Source organism: Anopheles ziemanni, chromosome 3 (genome assembly GCF_943734765.1).
Source record: "Anopheles ziemanni chromosome 3, idAnoZiCoDA_A2_x.2, whole genome shotgun sequence".
Classification (NCBI taxonomy): Eukaryota; Metazoa; Arthropoda; class Insecta; order Diptera; family Culicidae; genus Anopheles; species Anopheles ziemanni.
In genome coordinates this window covers 10,919,510-10,943,046 of record NC_080706.1, presented here as the reverse complement: position 1 = coordinate 10,943,046, position 23,537 = coordinate 10,919,510, and the positions used below count along the sequence as shown (strand labels likewise).

The following is a 23,537-nucleotide window of genomic DNA, read 5'->3' as shown; positions in this document are numbered from 1 at the left end:
ACCGCACACGAAAGCAAGTTAAAAACATTCTTTATTTGACTTTTACTTACCCATTTAAATATCGCTTTGAATCAACCAAATTCGGAGATTAAACAACAGCGCACTTTGTAAGTTTTATATCATATTTTCTTTTTATCATTTAGGGAAAAAGTTTCTTATGCACCTCTCAACCATTCGACATTGAACAATTGCCCGCGTCGTGCCACGGGTTGAACAACTGTTGGTCAATTTTTTTGCGATTCGATTTTACAATTATTAGGAGTTTTCCTCATTCTTCTCTAGTGTAAGACATTTCCTTCTTAGTGTCACTGATCAACTTTCGCGTCACGCCTCGATCGCTCGACGTGTTTCCATACGTTTCTGTTTTTCTCTTATGCCCTCAACTGCATAGAAACAGATCTTCGATTCGTCAAGATATCATGCTCACGTTCAATTTATTTCTTCTCTTTTGTTATTCTTTTTATTCTACGCGCACAATCTGTTTCTTTGTCCTATCGTTCCACATTTCTGCATTTCTGAATTATTTATAATCCTTCGCCCACCACTAACAGCCTCACCCATTACTCTTATGCGCTTTTAGTGTTTTTACGTGTTATGTTTTTTTACAAGAAAAACAAACCTAACTTACTTCTTGGTAGATTAATTTACTAAATTATTCGTTTATCATTTATTAACTTATCTCTTGCTGAATTCCCTTACCATGCCACCTCAACGATGGAAGTGTGTAACCGATACGACTGCGTTCTGCAAATGCTGCTACCCACCGAGTAAAAAGAGTAAAAAATAGGATACAAACAATCCTTCATGCTCCTCCCTTTCTATAACGTACATTTGTCTTCTCTTCCCAATGTTCAATTAGGTTTACATAACTGGTTCACCGGAGGGTTCGGTTTGTTTCTCTTGCGGCTGGTGAAGGTACAAAAGAAGGTCGTTTCGCGAATGATCCATCGGATTTAAGACAAACGTTGCGATTTAAAAACCTTTGTTTGAGCAAAGAATTGACATTCATGGTGTCGTGTATCGAAACAAGGACAAACATTAACAGTACAAAAAGTAAACTAAGCATAACGGACAAACTATGTGATGGGAGGGAAACAAACAAACAAACAAACAGAATTCAAACTGCGCAACATAACATCTTATGCTGCTCCACCCCTCGTCACGTCTTGTACATCCCACACCATTCCATACACACTTCGGCTGCTACTTGTTTCTGGTTTATCATTTCGTTTTGCTACTCAGTCTTTATTCGGCAGGGTAGTACAAGTGAACAAATCATACGCAAACAACTAATGGAAAAGAAAAGATGGGACAGACAAACGGTGCTCTCAGTGCGTACGCAAACCAAAACATAACCCTATGAAGTAGAAACTAATGTAAGGTACTCCCTCTACTGTCTATCGTTCTCTCTAGCTGTAACTGCTATAAAACACTGCGAGAAAACCCAAAACGCGCGCGCAATCACCCTTGCGAAAGCATGCTAACAGAGATTGCAGAACACAAACAATTTCAAACCAGACAATCCTACCCGCCATTCCGCTAGTTTACTCCCCTTCGATTCCGTATCATGATCCGTTGCGTTGGGTTTCCTTTCCGTGCCTGCCTCATTTCGTTACCATATCTAATAATTGTTAATCTTCCAATCCACTCAGCATTAGACGGTTGGTGGTACGTTAAAATGGACTTCCGATAGGTTCGTGCTCGATGTTTCGAAAATCATTATGTCCACGCAGCTCCTTATCACTCCGGTGCTTTTGTTTCCCTTGAGGATGTTTACTAACTCGAATGGAGGACAGTAAATTAGCGATAGAAGTATTTGATTCGGATTTGCCAGTGAACCCGCTACGTCCTATCGGTCAGTTTCATGCTCTCGGTTACCCCGTTAGCCAATATTTGACCGTCCCATGCTTGGTGTTTCAATTAATTACGTCGCCCAAAAGTGAAAATTAAAGACGAAAACACAGCATTATTCACACGAATGCTGAGCTCCTTTGATTCTGGCTGAAGGATCCCAGTTTGCTCTGTCATTAGCGAATGGTTGTTTTCTGTGCTTTCCTCCTATATCAAATTACTTTTCTTCTCTCACTCACACGTTCCGTTCGCCCCCCGTCCGCTTACGTTTGCACAACAATTCCCCACACGTCGGGGTAAGAGCACACACTCACGCACGTACAGGTTTGTTTCCATAGTACATTACTTTATTTCTCAGCTGACGTACTCGAATGCAAATTTGCAACATGCATTTGTTTGTTTTGCATACTTTGATGCCTCTGGTGCTTCTACTACTTGCCGGTATCAAAGGGATTTAGTAGTTCAAGAGTTCAATTTTCGTCTTTCTTCAATGTTGGAGCACACAATAGTTTCGTCTCTTTGTGTCCATGTGTCCACTGTGAGTATATCGGTCGTTTGTTAAGCCTGTAGTTTAGTTGTTTTATCCAAATTTCCTCTAATAACCATACTCTCTATCTGTCTCCCTCACTCGCTAGCTTCGTCCGCTAGTCGTTTTGTCCGTTACCTCTAAGCATTCATCTTATTTCGATCATCGAATCTATTAACTAAAAACCGGTGCATTGGCTCTTCCCGGTTGCACCATATCATCGCATTCCTATTTCGCTCCCTATATTTATCCATCTGGTTTCTTAGCTCTTTCAAGTTTTTCTCTTTTTCTTATGAATCCCCCTCTAATCCTGATTCTCGTTTCTACTGGTTTTCTCAATTTCCCCCTTCCCCTTCCTATGATCCCTTCTATTGCGTTGTCGGTTGTTTATGTAATTTCTTTTTTTTTTTTTGTATGTTTGCTTTCAATTCCCCCCCTATGCGTTTTTATTTTTTTCATTTTCTGTTTTTTCCTCATTCTCTCCGCAATGTTTTAAAACTAAACCTATTAGAAGATGGATATTACTTGTTTTAAGGTGCAATGCATACGTCTCTTACATGTTAGGGAGCGTGTGGGGAGAGGGGTACATATTTGTTTGTACAGTAAACCGAAAACTAAACACAATATTTGCAGTGCTGCACTCTATGTTTGCCCAAATCGACAGATACCCACGATCGACCACGTAGAGAGGTTACCCGCCGCGCTAATTTCAGGTCTGTTCTTCCTACCACCATAGTTCATCCATTCCATCCTCAGTCAACCCCTTCGCGCCACCTACAGCTATTGTGTGTATATGAGTGTGTGTGTCTCAAATCACTCTTTCGCTTTAAGTTTCCTTCATTAATTGAGCAGTGCCTCCATGGTATAAGGATGCGGTGGCTGTTGTTGCGATTGGTTCTGTTGCCGATGCAGCAGGTGGTTGTGCTGATGATAGTTGTTGTGGTGCGATAAAGGGTCCAGTAGTTGTTGTGTGGGATGCTGAAGTTGTTGTTGCTGCTGCTGCTGTTGCTGCTGTTGATACTGTTGCTGTAGCATAAGTTGCTGCTGCTGATGTTGGTGCAATTGTTGTTGCTGTTGTAATTGCTGCTGTTGCAGATTGTTGTAGTGGCGCAAGCTTTGCTGCTGGTGAAGATGGGATTGGTATTGATGCTGCTGCTGCTGCTGTTGGCGATGCTGCTGACCCGTGATAGTGGCCTGTTGTTGTTGTTGTTGACGATGTTGTTGCTGCTGCGCATGGTGGGAAGAGCTTTGTTGTTGGTGGTGTAGTGGTTGTTTGTGGTGGTGCTGCTGCTGCTGGTGCAAATTTTTCGGCGGTTCGGGTCAGTCTAGGATTACAACCTGTAGATCACTGTTATTGCTATCGGTGGCGGTGGTGGCGGATCCACTAGCACCACCACTACTGCTACTGTTGTTGGTGACGGTGCTGCTGCTGTTGCTGGAGTTGTTGTTGGCGGAACTGCTACTGTTCGACAGCACTGCAGCAGTGGCGGCGGCGGAGGACGACGCAGGCGCCGACGAAGATGCAGATGGTCCACCACCGACGGGCGAAAGAATGGATCCTCCACTCCCACCGAGCGTCCCGCTGAGTGCGAGCGATGAGGCCGCGGCCAGAGGATGAACGCTGGCCAACGCGGCAGCCGCAGCAGCCGCTGCATTGAGATTGAGATTAAGGTTGGCCGCGGTGGGATGCTGGGCAACACTGGCGGCGGCCAGTTGTGCCGCGTGACCCAGCTGGGCTGTCAGCTGAGCTGGAAGGTTGGCGGGGGTTGTCGTGACCACGGGCAAGAGCGCGGCCACGATCGCCGAGTACTTCGGGTGCAGACTTCGCCATGGTTTCCGGGCGGCACGGCGAAGCTCAACAATTGGAATCTCTCGCCGCAATTTCCTTTTTTGGGGATGGACGGAAAATAGGTCAATGAATGTTTCTTTTGTTAAATGAGGTCTTTTATTTAATAGACCCCGAGCGCACGGGATTACTTACCGGCCAGCTTTGGTAGAACGGTAAAACACATCATCCGGGGCATCGTTCCAGCTGATCACTTGCTTCCGTCCAGAACCTGTTCTAGCCATTTGGGCGATTTTTGGTTTGCCATTCATCTGGAAGACCGATTGATGAACATTTGTTAGAATAGTTTCATTGGCTCATCTTTAAATCATGATATTTTTAGCAAAGGTTTGAATCTTACATGATGTCGTGGAAGGGGTTGACCGGCAGATTGTGCCGCAGCAATCATCGCCGCGTACTGCTCCGGTGTAGGCCGATGCGAGGGCATGGGGTCCTTGTTCGGCCGTTTAGCAGGGGGCGCAATAGCTGCACGGAAAAACAAATAACGAATGGAAAAAATAATAATTATGACAAGCATGTCACTCTCTCCGTGTTCCGATGTAACACCCTACAACTTACCGTCAACACCGTTTGCTTCCTCGTACGTCCGTCGTTTGAGTGAGGTCGCCCCGGAGGAGGCAACACCACCACCACCACCTCCTGCCATCGCGCCCATGCCGGACGAGGAGCTGTTTGTTGTGAGTGAGGTCGCGTGAAGGTTCATCGACGACATTCCACCACTACCGGCGACAGCACCGCCACCTCCACTGACAGCCGAAGCACCGCCGGCCACGGCCGAACAGCTGGAGCTGGAGGAACTGTTGCTACTATTGCTCGCACCGAGTACGATCGGTGTAACCGCTAGCCCGCCAGCGCCAACCAACGGGGCCAATTTTCCACTGAGCGCACTACCTACGGTTCCGGCGAGGTTTGAGGCTACTCCACCGAGCGCTACGCTTGCGTTCAGCTGCTTACTTGCCGCCTCCGCCGCGGCATCACACTTATTTGGTATCCGCTCGTACAGCAGCGTGCCATCCGGAGCTTTCGGAGGCTTCGGGAAAGCCACCACGTCCGGCTTTGGCATGTTCTCCTTCGGCGTCAGCAACAACCAGTCACCGACGGTGGCGCCCGGATTGCCGAGCCGGTTGGCGATGTGCGTTACACTGCCGCGATCTTTCTTGCGGAAGGTCAGCAACCGTCGAATCTCAGCTATACTTTTTCCCGCTTCGGCGTGAGCAACTGTAATGCGAACGAATTTCCCGTTAGCGTTGGACAATAGATTGTAGTTTCATCTTAAAATAGCCTCACTTACATTCCTGCTTGACGCTGGCAATATTGATCGCGTACGACGGTTGACGGGCAGCCTTTTTCGAGCGGATAATGTGCCGACACAGCTGCCGCGAGAGACGCGTCGTCAGGGTCGTGTGTAGGTAGAACGCCGTCCGCGTCTTCATGATTGGCCGGGGCGAGCCGGACCGGATCTGGATGCCGTGCGCTTGGGTGTAGTGCCGCGCCAGGTGAGCTTTCAGCTTGAACTCTTTGCCACAGTTCACGATCGAGCATTTGAAGGATGGACTGTAAAACGCAATGTGAGGGTAAGTAAGACTGCCGAAGGTGTTTATTGTGTGCCACTTAAACATACCTGTGCGGTCGATGGTTGTTCAGTCCAGCACCGGCCACACCGGGTGCACCGGCGTTTGTTGTCCCGATGCCAACGGAGGCGGCGACAGCGAGTGGCCCGGAACTCGCCACGATCGTCAGATCATCATCGATATCACTGCCGGGGTTGCGCTTTTTCAGCGAAACCGGTGACGCGGTGCTGCCGCTGTTCAGCGTGGCCGCCGGATCGATCTCGCCGTTGTCCGCTAACCTGGACGCAACTTTAAGGCCTCCGTATCGCTTCCAATAGTTCCAGCAGTTCTGGCACAGCCGATTGCTGAGGTGCACCGGACCCCAGGAGTACCACTATCGAGCAGGGGACGAATGGTTTATTATTACAAGGTTCCACAAGCCACAGGGAAACCCCGGTTCCCTACCTGCGGTGACGCCGTGGTGGCACAAGATTCACACGCCCTGCTGCTACTGTACATCATCATGTCCACGCTGCCGCCATTGGAGTTACCATTCAGGATGCTCTTGTTGTTGTTCGTGATCAGGGCCGGGCTCGGTTTGGTGTAGTTCGGAATGTAGACCTGCTTCAGCTTCGATTCCGCCTCGACCGCCTTCACGCGCTTCTGTTGCACGTACCGGTCGGTCGTCTTCCACATGTAGTAGTATTCCACTATGCTTTTCAGCGTTTTCCACGGAAGCTGCAATAGAAGGGGAACATTCGGTTAGTGGAAAAATGAACGATACCATACGATGATTCCACGGTCCCTCTTTCCCTCTCGTCGAAGCACTTATCGGTTAGTAAGAAAAATCCTCGAAAGGTACTTTACTGCCGTTTACTCACAAAGTCGTTTCTGATATCGTTGAAGTCCTTGCCGTACTTTTCGAGCGCGTCCTCGAACAGGTTCGCCTCCGAGGCGCTCCACTCTTCCATCTCGTCCCGGCACAGTACTGGCCCGCTCGACGGCACCAGCGAACACATAGCAGTCTCTATCGAATAGTTGTGTTTGTGTAGTGTATCCATTGCATGAAACTGTCGGGGGAGGGATGAGAAAAAAAGCAGGGAGACCAGAGGTTAGGTTAGGCCATGGGTTTTTTTGACGACAGGTGATTCAGCTAGGTGGAACTCACTAAGGTAATATCACGGCTTGCGGCAGCGGCAGACATGTGCAGGGACGGTTGCTTCACCGAGCTGGTACAGTCGAGCGCGCGTGCAAACGTCCCGACCGACCGGGACACCACCAGGAATTGGTCGATCTTCTTGTCGGTGAGCGAGTGCTGGGGCGTCCAGACGAGCGTCTCCAGCTCCTCCAGGTTACGTTCGTCCTTCTCGCCCGTCTTCAGCAGCTGCTGCAGGTCCGTCTGGTAGCGGGCACCGACCCGGATCTCCCCCTTGTCCGCCAGCAGCGTCTTCTGGGTCGGGTCGAACACGAGGCAGTAGAAGAACGTGTCCTGCGAATAGTTCATCCACAAAGAAGAAAAACAACCCTCCGGTTTAGTAGGTTTCACCCTGCCGCAATCAAAACAACAAGCACTCTGCAAATCCTTCCGCCACCAGCTGTGGGTGCACAACTCCTGCCCTCCTTCTTCCCTTGCAAATCGCAATCGCCGGGTTGGAAGTCGATCCTTTACTACTACTCACGTCTTTGTTCAAGTAGCTGAGCAACGATTCCTCCTCGTTCAGCAGCGTCACCGAGCACCGGCCCCGGATTTGGGTGGCCGGCAGGGTTTCGACTTGCCGCGACAGGAACAGTTCCCGCTGCTTCATCTGGTGGCGCTGCTTTGGGTTCAGCTGTTCGCCCCGCTCACTGCCACCGCCTCCACCGGCACCACCACCCCCGCCACCTCCTCCTCCTCCGCCGGCACTGTTAGGGCTGTTTCGTTCCTCCTCCAGGGCAACTGTTGGGGAAAAAAAGTCAAGAGTAAAGGGAGGATTATTAGTTAAAGATAATTGGGAAAATAAAACATGCTCTTCAGTGTTCAGCATATGTAAGTTACAAATAAAATAGTATGCAATATGTATTTAATTGAAGTGTTCAAAACTGTATTCTTTGCCACATTTTGAAGGGTGATATATTTAAGTAAAAATTATCGAGCTTTTAATAAAAAATGTCTCCAAGCCTATTTGCGCGATAAGAGAATGCTCATTAGCTTAGATAAATCTAAATACGGATACTTTTGCTCTTTGAACAAATCACCATCCTGACACAACGATGGTCGTCGTGCAAAGTTGTGTGGTGTTTTGTTAGGTGACACAGCAGAAAATACATAACCCTGTCACTGCACCACTTTCCTAACCCCCCAGAGGACACCCGAAAGGTGTTCCGTGTCATCTCGGAAAGCGGGCGGAAACACAGCAAGCGCCACCGGATGGAGACCGTATTAATTAGGCATGCATGCAATCAATTGCATGCTTGGCCACGTCGCTGTTGTCGGATCACGAAACAGGCGACGGCAGCAGCAGCGCGTTCATGGCTACAACGTCGGAGACAACGGAGAGAATGGGAGTGTGGGTGGGAATGGGCGATGCTATACACCACTAGTTGTTGACCGCTAGTGGGACCACCATAGAAGGCCCCAGATTGCAGCAGCTAGCCTCGTGCGAGGGAAATTAATTTTCCGCCTAACGCTAGCCATTGATCTCGCTGACGTCAACTCTTCCGGCGGTTACTCTACGCATGTCCCAAAAGTCCGTGTTGTTTCTTTTTGCACTAAACTAGACAATTATAAATGACACGACGGCGTGTGCGGAACACTTTCGGTGAGACGCTGATAACCATTGTTCACACACCAATAAAGGTCGCTCATATTACTTGTAGGCACCATATTTTTATCATCATCTGCTAGCAATACTGTAACAGAACAGAAGCCGAGTAAGCACGCTAAACTGTAGCGTTTTTAACTGTTCTTGCCCGTCTCAACGTTGGTCCGTCCCGTTTGGCACTTATTTGCATTAGCAGCCGCTTATCAGTTAATCGTCATCGCTACTTTGCACCAATCGCCGTCACGTTTGCGAGCTGTAAAGCTGTGAACCACGGTTGTCGATGAGTAAACGCTTTTCTGGGAATTTTTATCATTTCTCCTAGGATGCACACACTTTTGGACACCGTTGCCCGTTGGGTGCGTGTGTTTATATCTTCGATTTCTTAAAAAAAAACTATTTTTTAACAGAACAAAGTTTGCAGCTGTGATTGTATGCTAGAATTAGTGTTATCTCTAAGCAGCACCCTCAACGTAGCATAGAACTGTGTAGCATTATTTTTTTTATTAGCATATTGATTCGTCTCTTTCACTTTAGAAAGCATTTGGTTCACGTTATCGGGCAGCTGTTGGCAGGGCCAGCGCAGATGGTTCCTTATCATAGACTTCGAATGGTCTCAACCCCTGCCGAAAAGGGTTTTCTTTCTTTCTTTCTTACTTTTGTTTCATTTTGTTTTTTTCTTACGGCTCAACGTGTGTCATTTTGCAAACAGAACTACGCGTTCGATGCTTAACTTGAGAATGTTCTCGTGCTTGTGGTGGATGGAACGGGTTCGGCACAAACAAAAATCTCCTGTCGAATATCGATTACCAGAACGGAATCTGGTTGTCCAGAAATTAAATGTTGGCTTTTAGGGACAAAAAACAACCACCCCCAACAATGGAAATGGAAAACAAGAGGGAACGATTGTTCAGGGGGGAGCTATAGAACCGACACCAAAATAACGGGGAAAAAAAACGCGGACGGACAGCGCTCGGCGAAAATTCGGAAATTTTATTAAAGCAAACCCGGACCGGCACACCAACGCGAAAAGTGTCCTTTCAATCTTCCCTGCTCTATAAATCCTTCCCACCCTATTCCCTCTTCCCCATCCCTGGCCACGGCATCGTCGAAAACGAGGCAGTGAAATTTTCACCAAAGGACAACGCAGGCAAAACCTAGTTCGGGCACAACACCACCGAAGGCTCCACCATTTTTCCCTTCTTTTCCCATCCCCTGTCTACCTCACTCTTTCTCTTTCACACGCACACAAGGAGAAACGATCTGCGTTATCTCGGTCTCGTGTCCTTTGCCCCCTTGGAGAGGCAGTGGCCGGTGGAGATGGGGCGCGAAAGGGGCGGTCGTACTTGCGCTTTGTTTACGCACACCATTACGCATGCAGTCCTTCTTCCGTTTGCCCGCTTTCGGATTCCACCGCACAGCACAAATCAACGGTGTCCCATCCTGTGCGGTACTGGCCCTCCCCGCCCTTCTTCCTGTACTGCACCCCATCCCCGGGTGTGTTCACCAATTTCCTCTCCGATCAGGTACCACACCAGCACCCCACACGCCACTCCATCATCCACCTATTTCCCGTACGCAAACAAACACGCACGCAGGACATGTGAACGAAGCGGTCCTGGAGGGAGAGGAAGCACGGTAAAGCAGGAAGGAAGCAGGGGAAAACCTTTTCCCGTACGTATCCTAACCCTAACGGGCGGAACACACAAGCGGCGCAAAAAAGAGGAGCCGTCTCTGGGCGAAGGACTTCTATCAGAAATTTAATATACGTGCGCCGTGTGATGGTGTGTGTGTGTGTGCGTGTATGACGCTACGGACGGTACTGGTGCTTCGCTGCGTTCGATTTCCGTCTGCGGACCCGAGGCGCGCGGAATGAGGTTAGAATTGATGAGGCTGATTTTTGTTTTTGTTGGTTCCGTTTTGTTTTGTTTTTCACTCCTTATTTGAATACGAAAAAAGCCACCCTCCCTCCCCCTCCGGGGGGGTTCGAATCGCGAGGCCACGCGCACTTGAGTAGGGTTTCAGCAAAATTCGATTTAAACACTACCCACCGCCCACCGTTTCCTCCCCTGTTCCACCCACCATCACCCCCAGTAGTGGCGGTGGGGAAACGTTTGACAGATTTCCATGGCAACACACTACCTGCCAAGCTTGGCTGTGTTGTTACGCTCCAACGAATGCGCCACCAATGTCGGTGCAGTGCTTCGAACCCACCTTCGCCCTCACCCAAACCACCAGCCCCCACCCACTCAACGGTCATTGGCGCAAAGATGGAAATACCACTACTTCCGGTCGGGCGACTTTTCACCGACGCGAGCAAGTGAGAAGATCCGGCCGAGAGCGAAACTTCTGACGCCTCTCGGTGGCGGGGGTCGATACATAAATATGCACTAGCGTGCGTGTGTGTGTGTGTGTTTTTGCTTTCGAGCAGGGAAAATGCGCCGGCAAAGCTGCGTTCGCGTCAAGTGCTAGTGCTCTAGAAAATCAAACATTTTGGGGACGGAAAGGTTCCCACGTAGGTGTCGGTGTGTTTCCAAAAGCGAAGCTCTCCATTTCAGTTGGAATTCAACAATAAACCGATGAAAATATAGAACATATTCGATCAAAATCGAAAGAGCTTATCGTCCTTGTTTTTATAAGTTACAAATGAACTAACATAACCCGCTTTTGACGTATTGCATCGGCGGTCCTGGACAGCCGAGCGATTAGGCCGGTAAGAAAATTGACCCATGACCGATGAGGCGATGTGGGTTCGAATCCCAACCGAGACTGACTCACCCTTGTGCGAGGCGCTTGACTAAAAGAAAATTTTTGACCAATTAAGGATATGCTCCTTCTTCACCCAATTAGAATTTCGGCGTGACTTAGTTAAAAAAATAACTTTTCACATTAGTTCGCCCGCTTGAAGGCTAATTGCCCATGAGCTAGAGAAGAAAACTGTGTTGAACTGTGTCAGAGAACTGTTTCCTTTAAACTTTAGCTTGAGCTACACAGTATAACAAATCGTAATTGAAAATTATATGGAGCGTGCTTTTAACGCATTACGCATCTTTGCTACTAGTTAGCAATCACGAATCTAAACCTTTCATATCAATCAAATTTTGTTCTGGACTAATAAAGCTTTCCCTGCAATTGACCCAAATGCCTCAATCCAAGAATTCCATAGGTTGTACGATATCTTGCTTCGATTGTTTGGAATGGTGTTGCAAATGGAGCATACTTTTATCAATTTCGACCTTCTATTTGTTTATATATTAATAAGAGCTGTGCAGTTCCGATTCAGATACATGAATCTCAAAGATTCAGTAAAAGAATCTCAAAGAAAAAATGCAAAAAGAAGACCACTTTTTAGTTTTGATCGCTTCATGAACGCCAATCAAAGAATGATGAAGATTCGTTAACACTAGAACCATTCAATTTCACTGGTTAGGACTTTTTCAATCACATTTTTTTTCTTAAGGTTAAACAATTCTACCAAATGTTAATGCATAACTTTCACACATCCAATAGAATGTTAATTTTGATGTGTTCAAAAATAATTTTTTTTTTAATATTAAACATAAATCGCGGTAGAGTTTCAAGCGTTAAGACTGCGGTAGTTCTAGTGTTCATGAAGATTCATTAATGTTTCGAAGGATTCATCAACGTTTTGAGATTCGAATCCCGAAAGATTCACAAATCAATCTGAATAAATCTTCGATGAAAGATTCCGATGAATGAATTTCGTCTAAAGAGTCATAAGGTACTACACTAATATTAACGTTGCCTCTATGTTATATGTTTTACGCAACACAAACCGAAAAACGACCCCTTCAAGGAATGGTTTTGCCATTTTTCTTTTTTGTAATGGATTCAGGCTTGCGTGGGTGGTTGGGTATGTGTGTTGGTGTGCGGTTGATGGAGTTTGCTGCTAGGATACGGAATGAGAAAACTGAAGGGACAAAAAAAACCTTCTACATCCCATACACACGTACAACATTGCACGCACCGAAAAACCGTACTCGAGAAGCTTTCACCGCTTTCATCTTTCATTTGCGAGGCGAAAAGAGTCGCAATCGAAGCCCCAAACCATCCGCGCACCCCATGTCCACCCACCCTTCAACCCCTCGCCGCCAGTGAGATGATGAAAGCAGTAACCACCGTCGATTTTCCCGCCCACCCCCAGTGTGGGGTGGGGTGGTGTTTTTTGGCAAACGGCAAACGGGGACAACAGATTGAACGCCGAGGCGGAGTAGTGATGAAATTGTGGGGGATTCAGTTAGCTACAGTTGCGTTTGCGTTTGCGTTTGCATGTACCGGTCCTCTCTCGCTGGCAGCTCTGGAGGTGGATGACGACGTCCACCGGGCGTCGTTGTGCCCGCACCAAAAGGAACGGGAAACCCGGAGCTCCAGTGTGACCGTGGCTAAGGTATGTGCGTGCGTGAGTGCGTGCGTGTGCGCCAGTGTGTGTTTATGAGGAAACGAGAAACCGACGCGGTGGGGAGGAGTGGGCGAGGGGGGTTTGAATGAGAACGAACCCGGGGTGCTCAATATTTAATGAAATTTCTCCCACTTTTCTAATTGCGCAAGCGAAACCATCCTCCACCATCCGCCGGGACGGACAGTTCCCCCGTCCCCCTCCCTCGCTCCCTTCGGTAGGCCCGAGCAGAGAAGGTTGTATCGAAAATTTTCGTATAATCTACCACCCGGCCCCGCCTCTAGTCAACCGCCCTACCACCCCTAAAGGCCCACCCAACGCTGGGGAGCAGTTTCGGCGCGGAGCTTTTCTCACCAAACCAAACGAAAAAAAAAAACATGCTCGGAAAATAACTAAGCATCAAAAACACAATTCACCAGGGTTAAATTTTCCACGCGGACGCTAGGACCGCTAGGGTTCGAGGGTAGCGGGTGGAAAGCATCAAGGCGGGAAACCCATTTTCGCGAGTACCGAAAGCAGGAGGACGGACAAGCGGAGGATCCGGATCTGCAGCCTGCGCTGACGACTGTGCTTGCCCTTACTCCCCCCCACCCGGTCGCGGTCCACCGACCGAAACCCGGCTTCGGCCCACGGGCGAAGGATTTACATACCAGCCCCAGCCGACCCACCAACTCCTCGCGCGCGCACATACACACTACGAGGGCAGCAGCAGCAGCAGCACACACAGACACTACCGCAAAACCCTGTGTGCACACACGCTTTCATTAGAAAGGTAGCGCCCTGGTTCGGGCCGGGTTTCCGCACGAACGGATGCAAAGGAGCTCGATGGGTCCCGCCGGAGTTTGGGAGCGCGCGAACCCATCCGTCCAGCCAGCGGTCCGGCGGAAATTCCTGCCGCTGCTGCGCGTGAATGCCATCAATCGCCCGATAGAGGGCGCCCTGGTAGAGCCGTCCGAGTGCGTTACGGTGGAGCATCTCTATGGTTTTTTCTTTCACCGAACGCATGCATATTTTATCCAAAGCACCCAAAGGGTACGCTCTTCATCAACGATTGCCTTTAACCGACCGCACGCCTACGTGGACATTGGGCGCTTGGAAAGTTTGATTAAACTCCCGCGAGTGTTATTAATACCTTGCCGTCCGGAGTCTCCGCAGTGGAGATGCTAAAAACGTACTTATCGACTACTAACCATATCATGTTTTAGAGATTATAGTTCTATGTAAACGAGCACAGTTTGTTTTGGTTTCCATGCGTTTTTTATTGCAAAGTTTAAATTTTAGTAATTGCTTGAATCTAATCAGCTCATTAGATAAGATAAGTATCAGCACATTAGATTAGATAAATAGGGATTTTTCGCTCGTCCACGAATGGGGAAAAGAGCATGAAGAAACAGCACGCAAATTGGCAGAAAAAAAGATAAAATCGTAAAACGTTGTAAAATGTTGGATTCACCGGAACGACAAGATGTTAAAGAAGGAAGGATAATACCATATACTGCATGATCCAAAAAGGATTTTAATAGACGATTAATTCATATCTGTATTGGAAAGAAGTCAAGCAAGGATTATCATGTCTATGGATATAAACGATAATGTTAATAGACTGAATAACAGACACGCGAAAATTGTTCTCTCGTTTAACGATTCATCTTCCTTGTTATAGGCGATATTAAATCCACAGAAAGGACATATTTTTAACTCAATCTAATGGCTTTACTTTCGTTTGTCCATTTTAGGTGAATATGTTTCAAATTAAAATACAGTTTTGAGTAGTATCCTATTGCTTAACAGTAATATAACCATTCAACGCCATATAACTTTGTTTTAACTTTTCATCGTCTTTACTCATATGTATAAATAAAGTAAAATGAATTGTTTACTTTAACAAGCACGCCTTTTCAGTAAGTGTGGTCTTGCTTATACCCTTCGAATAGCCAGAAATTCCGTGGAAAGAAACGTTGTGATTCCATCGCAGAAGAAAAAAAATCCATTAAATATTCACGACCCGCATACAAAAGCCCGGGCCGCCGCAAATAGCACTTTCGCGCATTAATTATACGCTCAGCCATCCTTCCCGATCAATACCGTCTCCTGATGGCGGAATCGTGACGCGTGTCGAGTGAAAAAATGTTGCGTTCGGGCCGTTTTCCTTGATCAGTTCGCAAGCAAACATGAACAATTATTAGCGACGAGATAAACACGCGAAGAAAAGCCCACGAAAATGCAATCCATTTGATAACACGCGAACGAAATATCTTAGTCGAAAGGGTTCCAAAATTATTTTTTCTTTAACTTAAAACTAAATACCGATACATCTTTATCCAAAGTCGCTGCATAAAACGAAAACCCTTTGAATGGGGCTCGAAACAGGTTCTCGATGGCGGAACTGGGAGGGAGAGAGAGAGTCGCCTGGAACGGCATAAACCTGTCCCGGGTCCCGTAAATTGGCCCGATAATAACGGTCACGGAGGGCAACGTCTTTCGCTAATGTCGCCAACCGGTGTCAGTTCGCGGTTTCTCATCCCGGGATGCGAAACAGTACTCTCCACTTCGTAAGCGATCGGAAAACTTGAGAGGCCGGCAGGAGTTATATTATAGAATGAACAGGAAGAAAAGGCGCTGAGAAGAAACAAATGAAACATTCAAAATTACAATGACCTTCCTTTCGACCGTTGATGAAGCTTAATGTGCTTGTTCTTTAAACCATTTAAAGTCCCCGAATCTCCGCAAATGGCACGTTGATAGTAGTGAATGGATAAAAGATAATCGGCGAAGCCTCGGGGATAAAAAAAAGCAAGGACGATTGCACTTAAAAAAAGGGAACCACACACTGCCAGTGGTCAACCGCAGAACCCGATCAGTCGATGGCAACCATTCTATCAACAAGTGACGATGAGGTGGTGTGAAAATATGCCAACCAGAGAGAAAACGTAACACAAAACATGACACACCGACAGCAAAACAAGCACACACACGTCACCCGAAACATAATTATTGTGCTCCCCATGCTGTTCCACTGTCATCCATCGTGGTTTTTGATTGTGCGAGTTATTTATCGAAACCATCGGATGTGTGCTTTTTTTTCCTCGCTCGAAGTATGAATTGATTGTTAAATTTTCCAGCGAACCCCTGAAAAGCAGAACCATATGATGAAGCATACCTGTCCCCACCTGGTTCCCAACCAAACCCAGCATGACGCTCGCATGCTGCACTCATTGTCGCACTTTCATCCCCCGCTCATTATCGGTCCATTTTGGTGGACGGATTTTTCCGAGTGGTTTTATTTTCCTCCCCGCACCGGGGTATGTGACAATGGTCAGTTTTCTGACCGAGGCGGCCTTGCCCCAGCTGACACCCAAATGACGTTCCACCATTAATCGGATCACTCACAACACACACCAACACACAATCGATTGAGTGAATGGGATTTTTGGATGGAAAAATGGCGTGTGCTGAAATACACATTAAAGTGCTGAAAATTATCGATCACTAGGTTGTAGTAATTTAAATATGACGACAATATTTAAAATAGTCTGTATGGTGAATATTATAATGTGCATTCTTGGGCACAACATTTGTAGACATTTCTGAAACATCGGAATTGACTTCGAGTGTTACATGCACAGGTGTGTATTACCAAAATCTTCTTTGAAAAGCCTTCGAACCTTGTCGATCTTAATTAGTGTATCTGTGGTAAACAGAGCACATTTTTATGATTTTCATTAATCATTTTTAACAAGCATAGTAAGTTGTGCTTAATCCAATAAATCTCCAATTTGCTAACTAATTTTCATTGTGATTTTAAATGTGCTATTGCAATAACTGAGCCCGGTACATTCTACCATGTTCGAGAGATCTTTTTTGCATGAATCGTAGCTTTGAAAATGAAATTTTGAAAAATTACCACTTAAAAATAATAAATCAAAACACTCAAAGATAGATAAACCGAAGAGCAACGAAAACATACTAAAGTGCGTAATTTTATTCCATTTTATCAATGCGTGTACACCGTTTTCTATATTTTACTTTTGGCTTTTCGTTTTGACAACGCCGCCCCACAAATCATACCCCGCAATCCCCCACCCAACATTCCTTCCAACCCGTCACTAACAACCATTTCCTCTTAAATCTCGTTCCCGAAAGAGGAAAAAAAAACTCCAAAAAAGTTTCAACAAACACACATACACAAACACCAAATAGGGAATGCGGAAGCATTTCCGGGCAGCGGGAGAAAGCGCATAAACCACCCAACAATGGGAGGAAAAAAGCAAACTGGGAGAGGCGCCTCTAAGATGTGCATACGGCGCAGGGTGGAAAGGGGGGCGCGGATGAGGGGAGAACCGGAGCCGACAGAGAACGAACGGGAAGATGGGTGGCGAAGGCCGGGGTTGGGGGCAGAGCGGAGAATTATTAGGTGGCCACCGTGTGCCACCGCCCGACGGTTGTTTTCTATGTTGGCGAGCGATACGGCGCGGTGAAAAGGTAGGCAGCAGCAGCATTACCCTAACCCGCAAATAGCCCCTCTCTCTCCCTCTCTCTCGTCGCTTCAAACGTCCCTTCGTTGGTAAAGTCCCAACAGATCCGACACTCCGGCCGGCGACCGTTGGCAAAAAGTATTGAGCGCGCGCGGCGTTCTAGGCATCATCCACTTTCCCACCCATTTCGGGGGGGTTGGGAAAAACTTCGTTAAAAGAAGCACGATGGAGAGGGTGTGTGCGAGGTCTGGGAGAGGGGGGTTGGGTTGGTTCATGTAAGTCAGCGACGAAAAGCGATGGGTAGAGAATGGGGATGGCCGTTAAGTAGATGTTGGCGGAAGCTCAGTGTGACGGCGGGAAGGGTGTGGGAGGGTAGTGAAAATTCATTCGATGTTCAGCATTTGCAGCAGGAAAGGGAAGGAAGGGAAGTAAGCAATGGGATGGTGGAAAAAAAAAGGAAAACGAAAAAGGTTCAGAACGAGCGAAGCGAGATTGTTGGAAGCTCATCGAAGGATGCGAGAAGGAAGAAAATAGTAGATGCCTTGAGGTGAGGGAGGGGAGTGGAGAGAGAAAGCGGTAGGAAGTGGCGGGGGTACACACCACCACCACCACCATCGGGTGGTTGAGAGTTTATATTATTTTCTGCATACATCGGGGCGGATGGAGCCAGGGATGGACCGAAAATCGAATCCCAAGGTCCTTTGGCGGTTGGGGAGGAGGGGCACGAAAGTGGAAAGCTAGGGGAGGGTGCCTCCTCTTTTATCCCTTCACTCGCTTTCCCTCTGCCGAGAGAAGGTAGGGAGGGGGGCATTTTGGATATACCAGTACGCAGGAGCTCCGGTGGAAATTGGTAAAATTTGTATGCGCCGTTGGTTGAAAAATGGGGAGGCTGGGATTTGTTGTTAAAAAGAAGACGGCACTCGAAATGCGCGGATTCTTTCTCCTTGCGGGGATGATGGAGTTTGGTGGCTGTTGAATTAAAAAAAAAGGAATGAAAAAACAACAACTCAACAACTCCTAATGAAAGCGAACGGTCGAAGCGACACACATTAGCAAACGCCCAGCTTCGTTGTGGAAAATCCTTTTCCCCCGAAAGAACTCTACATACGCGGCTGGACGCGGTGTGCAATCGCACTCGGTTCGGTTAACGGTATTTCATTGAAACTGTACCTGTTTATGTGTCTATGTGTGTGTGTGCACCGGTCATGGGAAAAGGATTCCGCCAGCGACAACAGAACCGAACCGGGCACGTTGGGGAGTTTGGCTCAACGCTGTCGTCGGAAGCAGAAAGGGGAGAGGTTTGTGAGGCAAGGTGGGGAGGGAGGATAACGAAGGATCCAAACGTTGGGTGGAGGGGGACATGAGGGAGAAGCTAGGTGGGGGTTAGGGAGGTTGATGAGATTTTCGGGGACGGATTCGGAAGGATGGCGCGGAAGAGGAAAAACCAACCAACACTGGCGATATATATATTTATCGTCGCGCCTTCATACCCCCACTATTTTCCCCCAGACCCACCCCACCAACATCATCTGGACAGTTTTGCCTCCCGCTCCCCCCAATCGTCTCTCCTGCTTCGCCACCTGCTCCACGCAGCATTGCATCGGCGAGGCTGCGAGAGGGCCGATCTGAACACGAACGAGTAGAAGACGCCGCTAGAGGGAGGGGGGTGTGTTGTGGACCGGGATAAGATTGGCGAGAGGATGGAGGGGAGGATATGGGAGACAGTGTAGAAGGGTCAATGTTTGAGAGCCACCCAGCGCGTCCTTCCGATGCAGCACGAGACGGGGATGATGTTGCGTCGTCTGTGTGTGTATCCATCCTTTCGTTGGAGCTACACAAGGATTGATAAGTTTCCACAAGAATGTAGATAATGTTTACGGATTTCAAATCGTTTTAGGATTTTTCCAATTTTCTAGACTTTTGTAAATGCCTGATAAAACTGCAGATTTCTAAATATTTTACACAGGAAAATTGAACGGTAACAACATTGATTTCATTCATATTATTTTTAATAGCCAGTGATGTTGGGGGGCCATGCCTATATATCTTTCAAATGAAAACTCCTACGACAAATCCTTTGGTAGTTACAAAGTTTCATCTTTTGTATAGCTTGATTTGTGGTTGGTTTAAAAAAAACTGCGGTATGAAACATTTTATAAGCTTTTTTTTATATATTTGATGATAGCTCGCGATATTGTATGAAGAAACAGCTGGGCCTGCAGGTAACCACGACCAAACTAAGCGAGACAATCAACGTGTTAATACATACGCGAGCTACACAAAAAAGGGAAACGTGCAGAACATTCCAACACACCACTCAACCGGTTCCCAAAACACAAATGAGTTTTATTGTTTTACATATAATTTTTGTGTGGGGCTTAAATATTTGAAAATGTAATATTGTTTTATTGCATTGAAAACGGACTTTGAAAACAAAACGAAAAATAAATTGAAAAATGTAAAAGAGTGTTTTCAAATAAATAGATTTAAATATTTAATAAGCTCGATGACACTGAAAGCATCTACTGTACTTTTCGACTTAGTTTGTTCTGATGGCGGATCGATTAATTGGAGTAAACGTTGGAATTGCTAACAGAAGATGGAATGCCCTAACCCACATGATGATACCCATAAATATTCGGTGGAGACCTTCCGTCGGAAATGAAAATGTTCAAATTGAAATTATGCTCCCGTCACGCGGTGTTGCGGAAACTTATCAATCCACCCGGTACCACTTCGCGTGGACGGCAGAAGAAGAGAGCAACGTCGGAGCCGCATACGCCGCCGTCGTCGTCCTTTCGATAATGATGATGGTGTGTTGGCAGCGTTCTCTGTGTTGGTGCGAACTGCACAAAACCGAGCCCGCGTTCTGTTCTTGCCAGAGGCCGCCCTCGAAAGGGATGGAGCAAGCGGTGTTAGGACCGGAATTGTTAGGCCCTTCTTTCGTCCCCAACCCCCCCACGATTGGTGATGGAAGATGGTGAAGGTGACGATGGAGTGGCTCGTTCGGTTGGTTCGGTTTCGGTTTGGTGGTTGATAGTACTTCCTCCTAACGGGTTGCAATGGTACCCACCCCCCCCCCCCCCCCCCCCTCTCCCTTTCTCCACACTTCATGCCGCCACCACCGAGAGGAGGAGGTAGTAGAAATACAAAGGCATGGGAGAAGACAACAAGGACTAAAAAGGAAGAACTGCCCCCGGAAAACGCGTCGCGAGTGCGCCACCCGGATTGTCCGCGACCGGTACATTCACCGCACAGCGGTGGAAGCCCGGGATTTCCGGTTTTCCTCCAACGGCCGTTCCACTTTAGCGGCGTGGTTCCACCGGACAACGACTGGGAGCATTTGTTTTCTAAAGAGAGAATTCGCCGAGAGCCGGAAAGAGAGAGAAAGGGAGAGAGAGAGAGAGATCCGGAACTGACCCACGTTCGGTCGAGAAGGGAGGAAAGGGCATCGTTTCGGTTAGTTTGGCGGTTTTCGCATTGAGCAGACGACAGTTGCCTTCCATCCACCTTCCACCCAAACCCAATACGATCCACATCCTTCTGTCAATGCATAAACCACCCTCACACCCTGCCGCGCTTCCACCAACACCAATCCTACGGCGAACGATACATCGTGGCCTTTCTCCGTGCGGAGTTCTAACCTGCTCCACTCTTCCTTTCCTTCCACTCGAGCACCCGCATCCAGGGTCGGGGCCACCTCGTGGAAAAGGTTTGCATATGAACACGAAAGAGCGCGGAAAACCTAAGGGGAGATGAAGGTGAAGGGGAGGTAAAGAATGGATTTTGCTTTTATGCTAACAAAGCAAACTAGAGCCATCGTTTGTCTCCCCCTCTTCCTCCCCGGCGGAGGGGTGGATGTTGCCTTTAATTTTAAATTCTTCTCAAACATTCGCGCACATGTGATGGGGGGACAAAGGATGGTAGAGTGCGGGAATTTTCATTAGACGCCACACAACGCACACTGATTATCGTCGGCTGTTCAACAGATTCCGAGAAATTCAAACGTTAAAAACAATTCCAATCACTACTGTTTTTGGTTCGGTATGAAAACTACAGTGGTTGAGAAAAATACGTTTTAATTTATAAAAATGAATCAAACTAAAAAAGGAAAACATCTTTTGAGAGCCCAAACAAAACAGCTCAAGTTGCAAAACAAAAAGCTCACACATCATCATCGTGCCTCTTGGTTGATTATGATACACACTGGAATACGCAATTTGCCAAGTACATCATTAAATTAAACAAAAAATACCATGCTTTGTGCCTTTTAATAGTGTTCAAACCTTACCCAAGCTGGCAAACTTTTTGAGTGGCTTGCGTCCTGTTGCATGAGATTCCCTCTACACAGCAGCGTTTCATGGTAGTGGTTCCTTTAATTACCCATCGAAAGGACTGCATGAAAGGCATATTTTTTAGCTTCTCAAGTGATCATCGTTCGCCCGTGGAACAACTCGTTAAAAAAACGGGGTCAAGCATAGCAAGCAACTTGTGGAGTAAAGAATGTTTGCTTTCTGTTTAGCAAAGATTGTATTTTTCTGTGTATTTTAGTTTTAAACAAACTCGTTTTGAGTTGAGTTAAATATAACAATATCGGGTTGCTTATTAGGGATGAGGGAAATCACAAATCTACTGTACATAATAATTTATTACATGTTGAGACTAAACTAAAACATGTGATTCTCTATCACAGGTTAAAGTAGGTTCTCATCTTCACCTGTAACTTTACTGACTTCATTTCACTTACTCGTCGGGAGAATCCTGCGCATAATTTAAAAACCGGTCAACTACTATGAATACTTTTCCCGCACCTTAGGTGAAGGTGAAATCCCATCCGACAGATCCGTTTCCAAATCAAAACCATCTCTTCACGGGGTGGGAGAGGGTATGCTTTCCAACCCTTCTCGAGATGATGACCATGATGCAGAAAAAAAAGAAAAAGGATATAAAACTAGACGGAAAGGAAAACACCAAGGCGCAGCAGCATTATGGGAAATGCTCGTCCAAAACTTGTCTCTTCTTCATCGTCCGGGAAATTCGTTTGTTCTACAAGCGGAGAGGGAGTGGGTAGATTTGTGCAGGAAGGATAGAAAAACACTACCCACAACAACGAGGGAAAAGGATCGGTTTTAAAATGAGACGCGCGATGGTACGGGGAAAATGAGAGCAGAAGTATATTCCTCCTAACCGGCTGGATGCTGGGAGGGAAAAAGAAAAATCATACCGAAACACACTTCGCCCTTCTGGCCCCGCCGTGGCAAACGCTGCGCCCCTCGGCGAGGGTGGTTCCGGTGGGAAAACGGAACCGTGCTAAAGCCGTAAGGGAGGAAAAAGGCAGACAACTCCTCAATTGTCCTTATACCTCTCGCACACGCTTTAGAATTTTCTCTCACGATCGTTCTCTCCGTAAAGCAGCCATGGACTCTACCACCAATTTCCCACCCGACAAGTTTCACGCATTCGGTGGCAATTTCATCTTTTTTTTTCCTTTACCTTTTTCCTTTCGCCCACCCACCCTAGGAATGGGAAAGTTAATAATATTCACTCCTTTTCCCCCTTCAGGCCCTCGCGTCTCGTTGGCGTGTGTCTCGAATCGTTTCGGGCTTAAAAAAAACTGTTGTCCCCGTAACACCAGCCAAACCAATTGTGAGCCCTTTTTTGGGCCCTTTTGCCACACAGTTTTCACACTTTTCATCTTCCACAGCTAGCCAGCAGCTCTAGCCAACCGCATGAAGCGCGACACCATTGAAGAGACGAGCCGAGAGAGAAGTGTTTTTCGGTGACATTTCCTATTTTTTTTTTTGTTTACAAGTTACCCCCATTTTGTTTGGTAAATGTTTCAAATTCAATTCCTGTTGCACGCCACTCAAGGGGTTTACTTTTTCCACCCTCGCTAACACGTTTTGTTTTAGCTCCGGAGGTGTCTTCGTCGGATCAAATAAAAGTGCGGATAGTCAAATACTTTACGGGCCACAACACTTGGAAAGTGGGCATCTGAATTGAACTAAACTTTTGATTAAGCGGCACACCGTAGGATAAGTTTTGTTTAGTTGAAGTGAACACATTTTACATAA

The 23,537-nt window shown here is 47.0% G+C and overlaps 1 protein-coding gene across 1 annotated transcript in view; it reads right to left on the bottom strand.

Annotated features, from left to right (window-relative positions):
* Positions 1-3,690: 3,690 nt before the first annotated feature.
* The window catches only part of LOC131289831 (metastasis-associated protein MTA1), a 38,446-nt gene continuing 18,599 nt past the window's right edge, over positions 3,691-23,537 (bottom strand). The window contains exons 4-13 of the mRNA XM_058319165.1: positions 7,453-7,709; positions 6,942-7,262; positions 6,655-6,843; positions 6,239-6,511; positions 5,845-6,167; positions 5,515-5,777; positions 4,782-5,441; positions 4,564-4,688; positions 4,359-4,474; positions 3,691-4,262 (exon numbers count right to left, since the gene is read on the bottom strand). Of these exons, the coding sequence (XP_058175148.1) occupies positions 3,698-4,262; positions 4,359-4,474; positions 4,564-4,688; positions 4,782-5,441; positions 5,515-5,777; positions 5,845-6,167; positions 6,239-6,511; positions 6,655-6,843; positions 6,942-7,262; positions 7,453-7,709 (3,092 nt within the window). The 3' untranslated portion in view covers positions 3,691-3,697. The remainder of the gene's footprint in view (positions 4,263-4,358; positions 4,475-4,563; positions 4,689-4,781; positions 5,442-5,514; positions 5,778-5,844; positions 6,168-6,238; positions 6,512-6,654; positions 6,844-6,941; positions 7,263-7,452; positions 7,710-23,537) is intronic.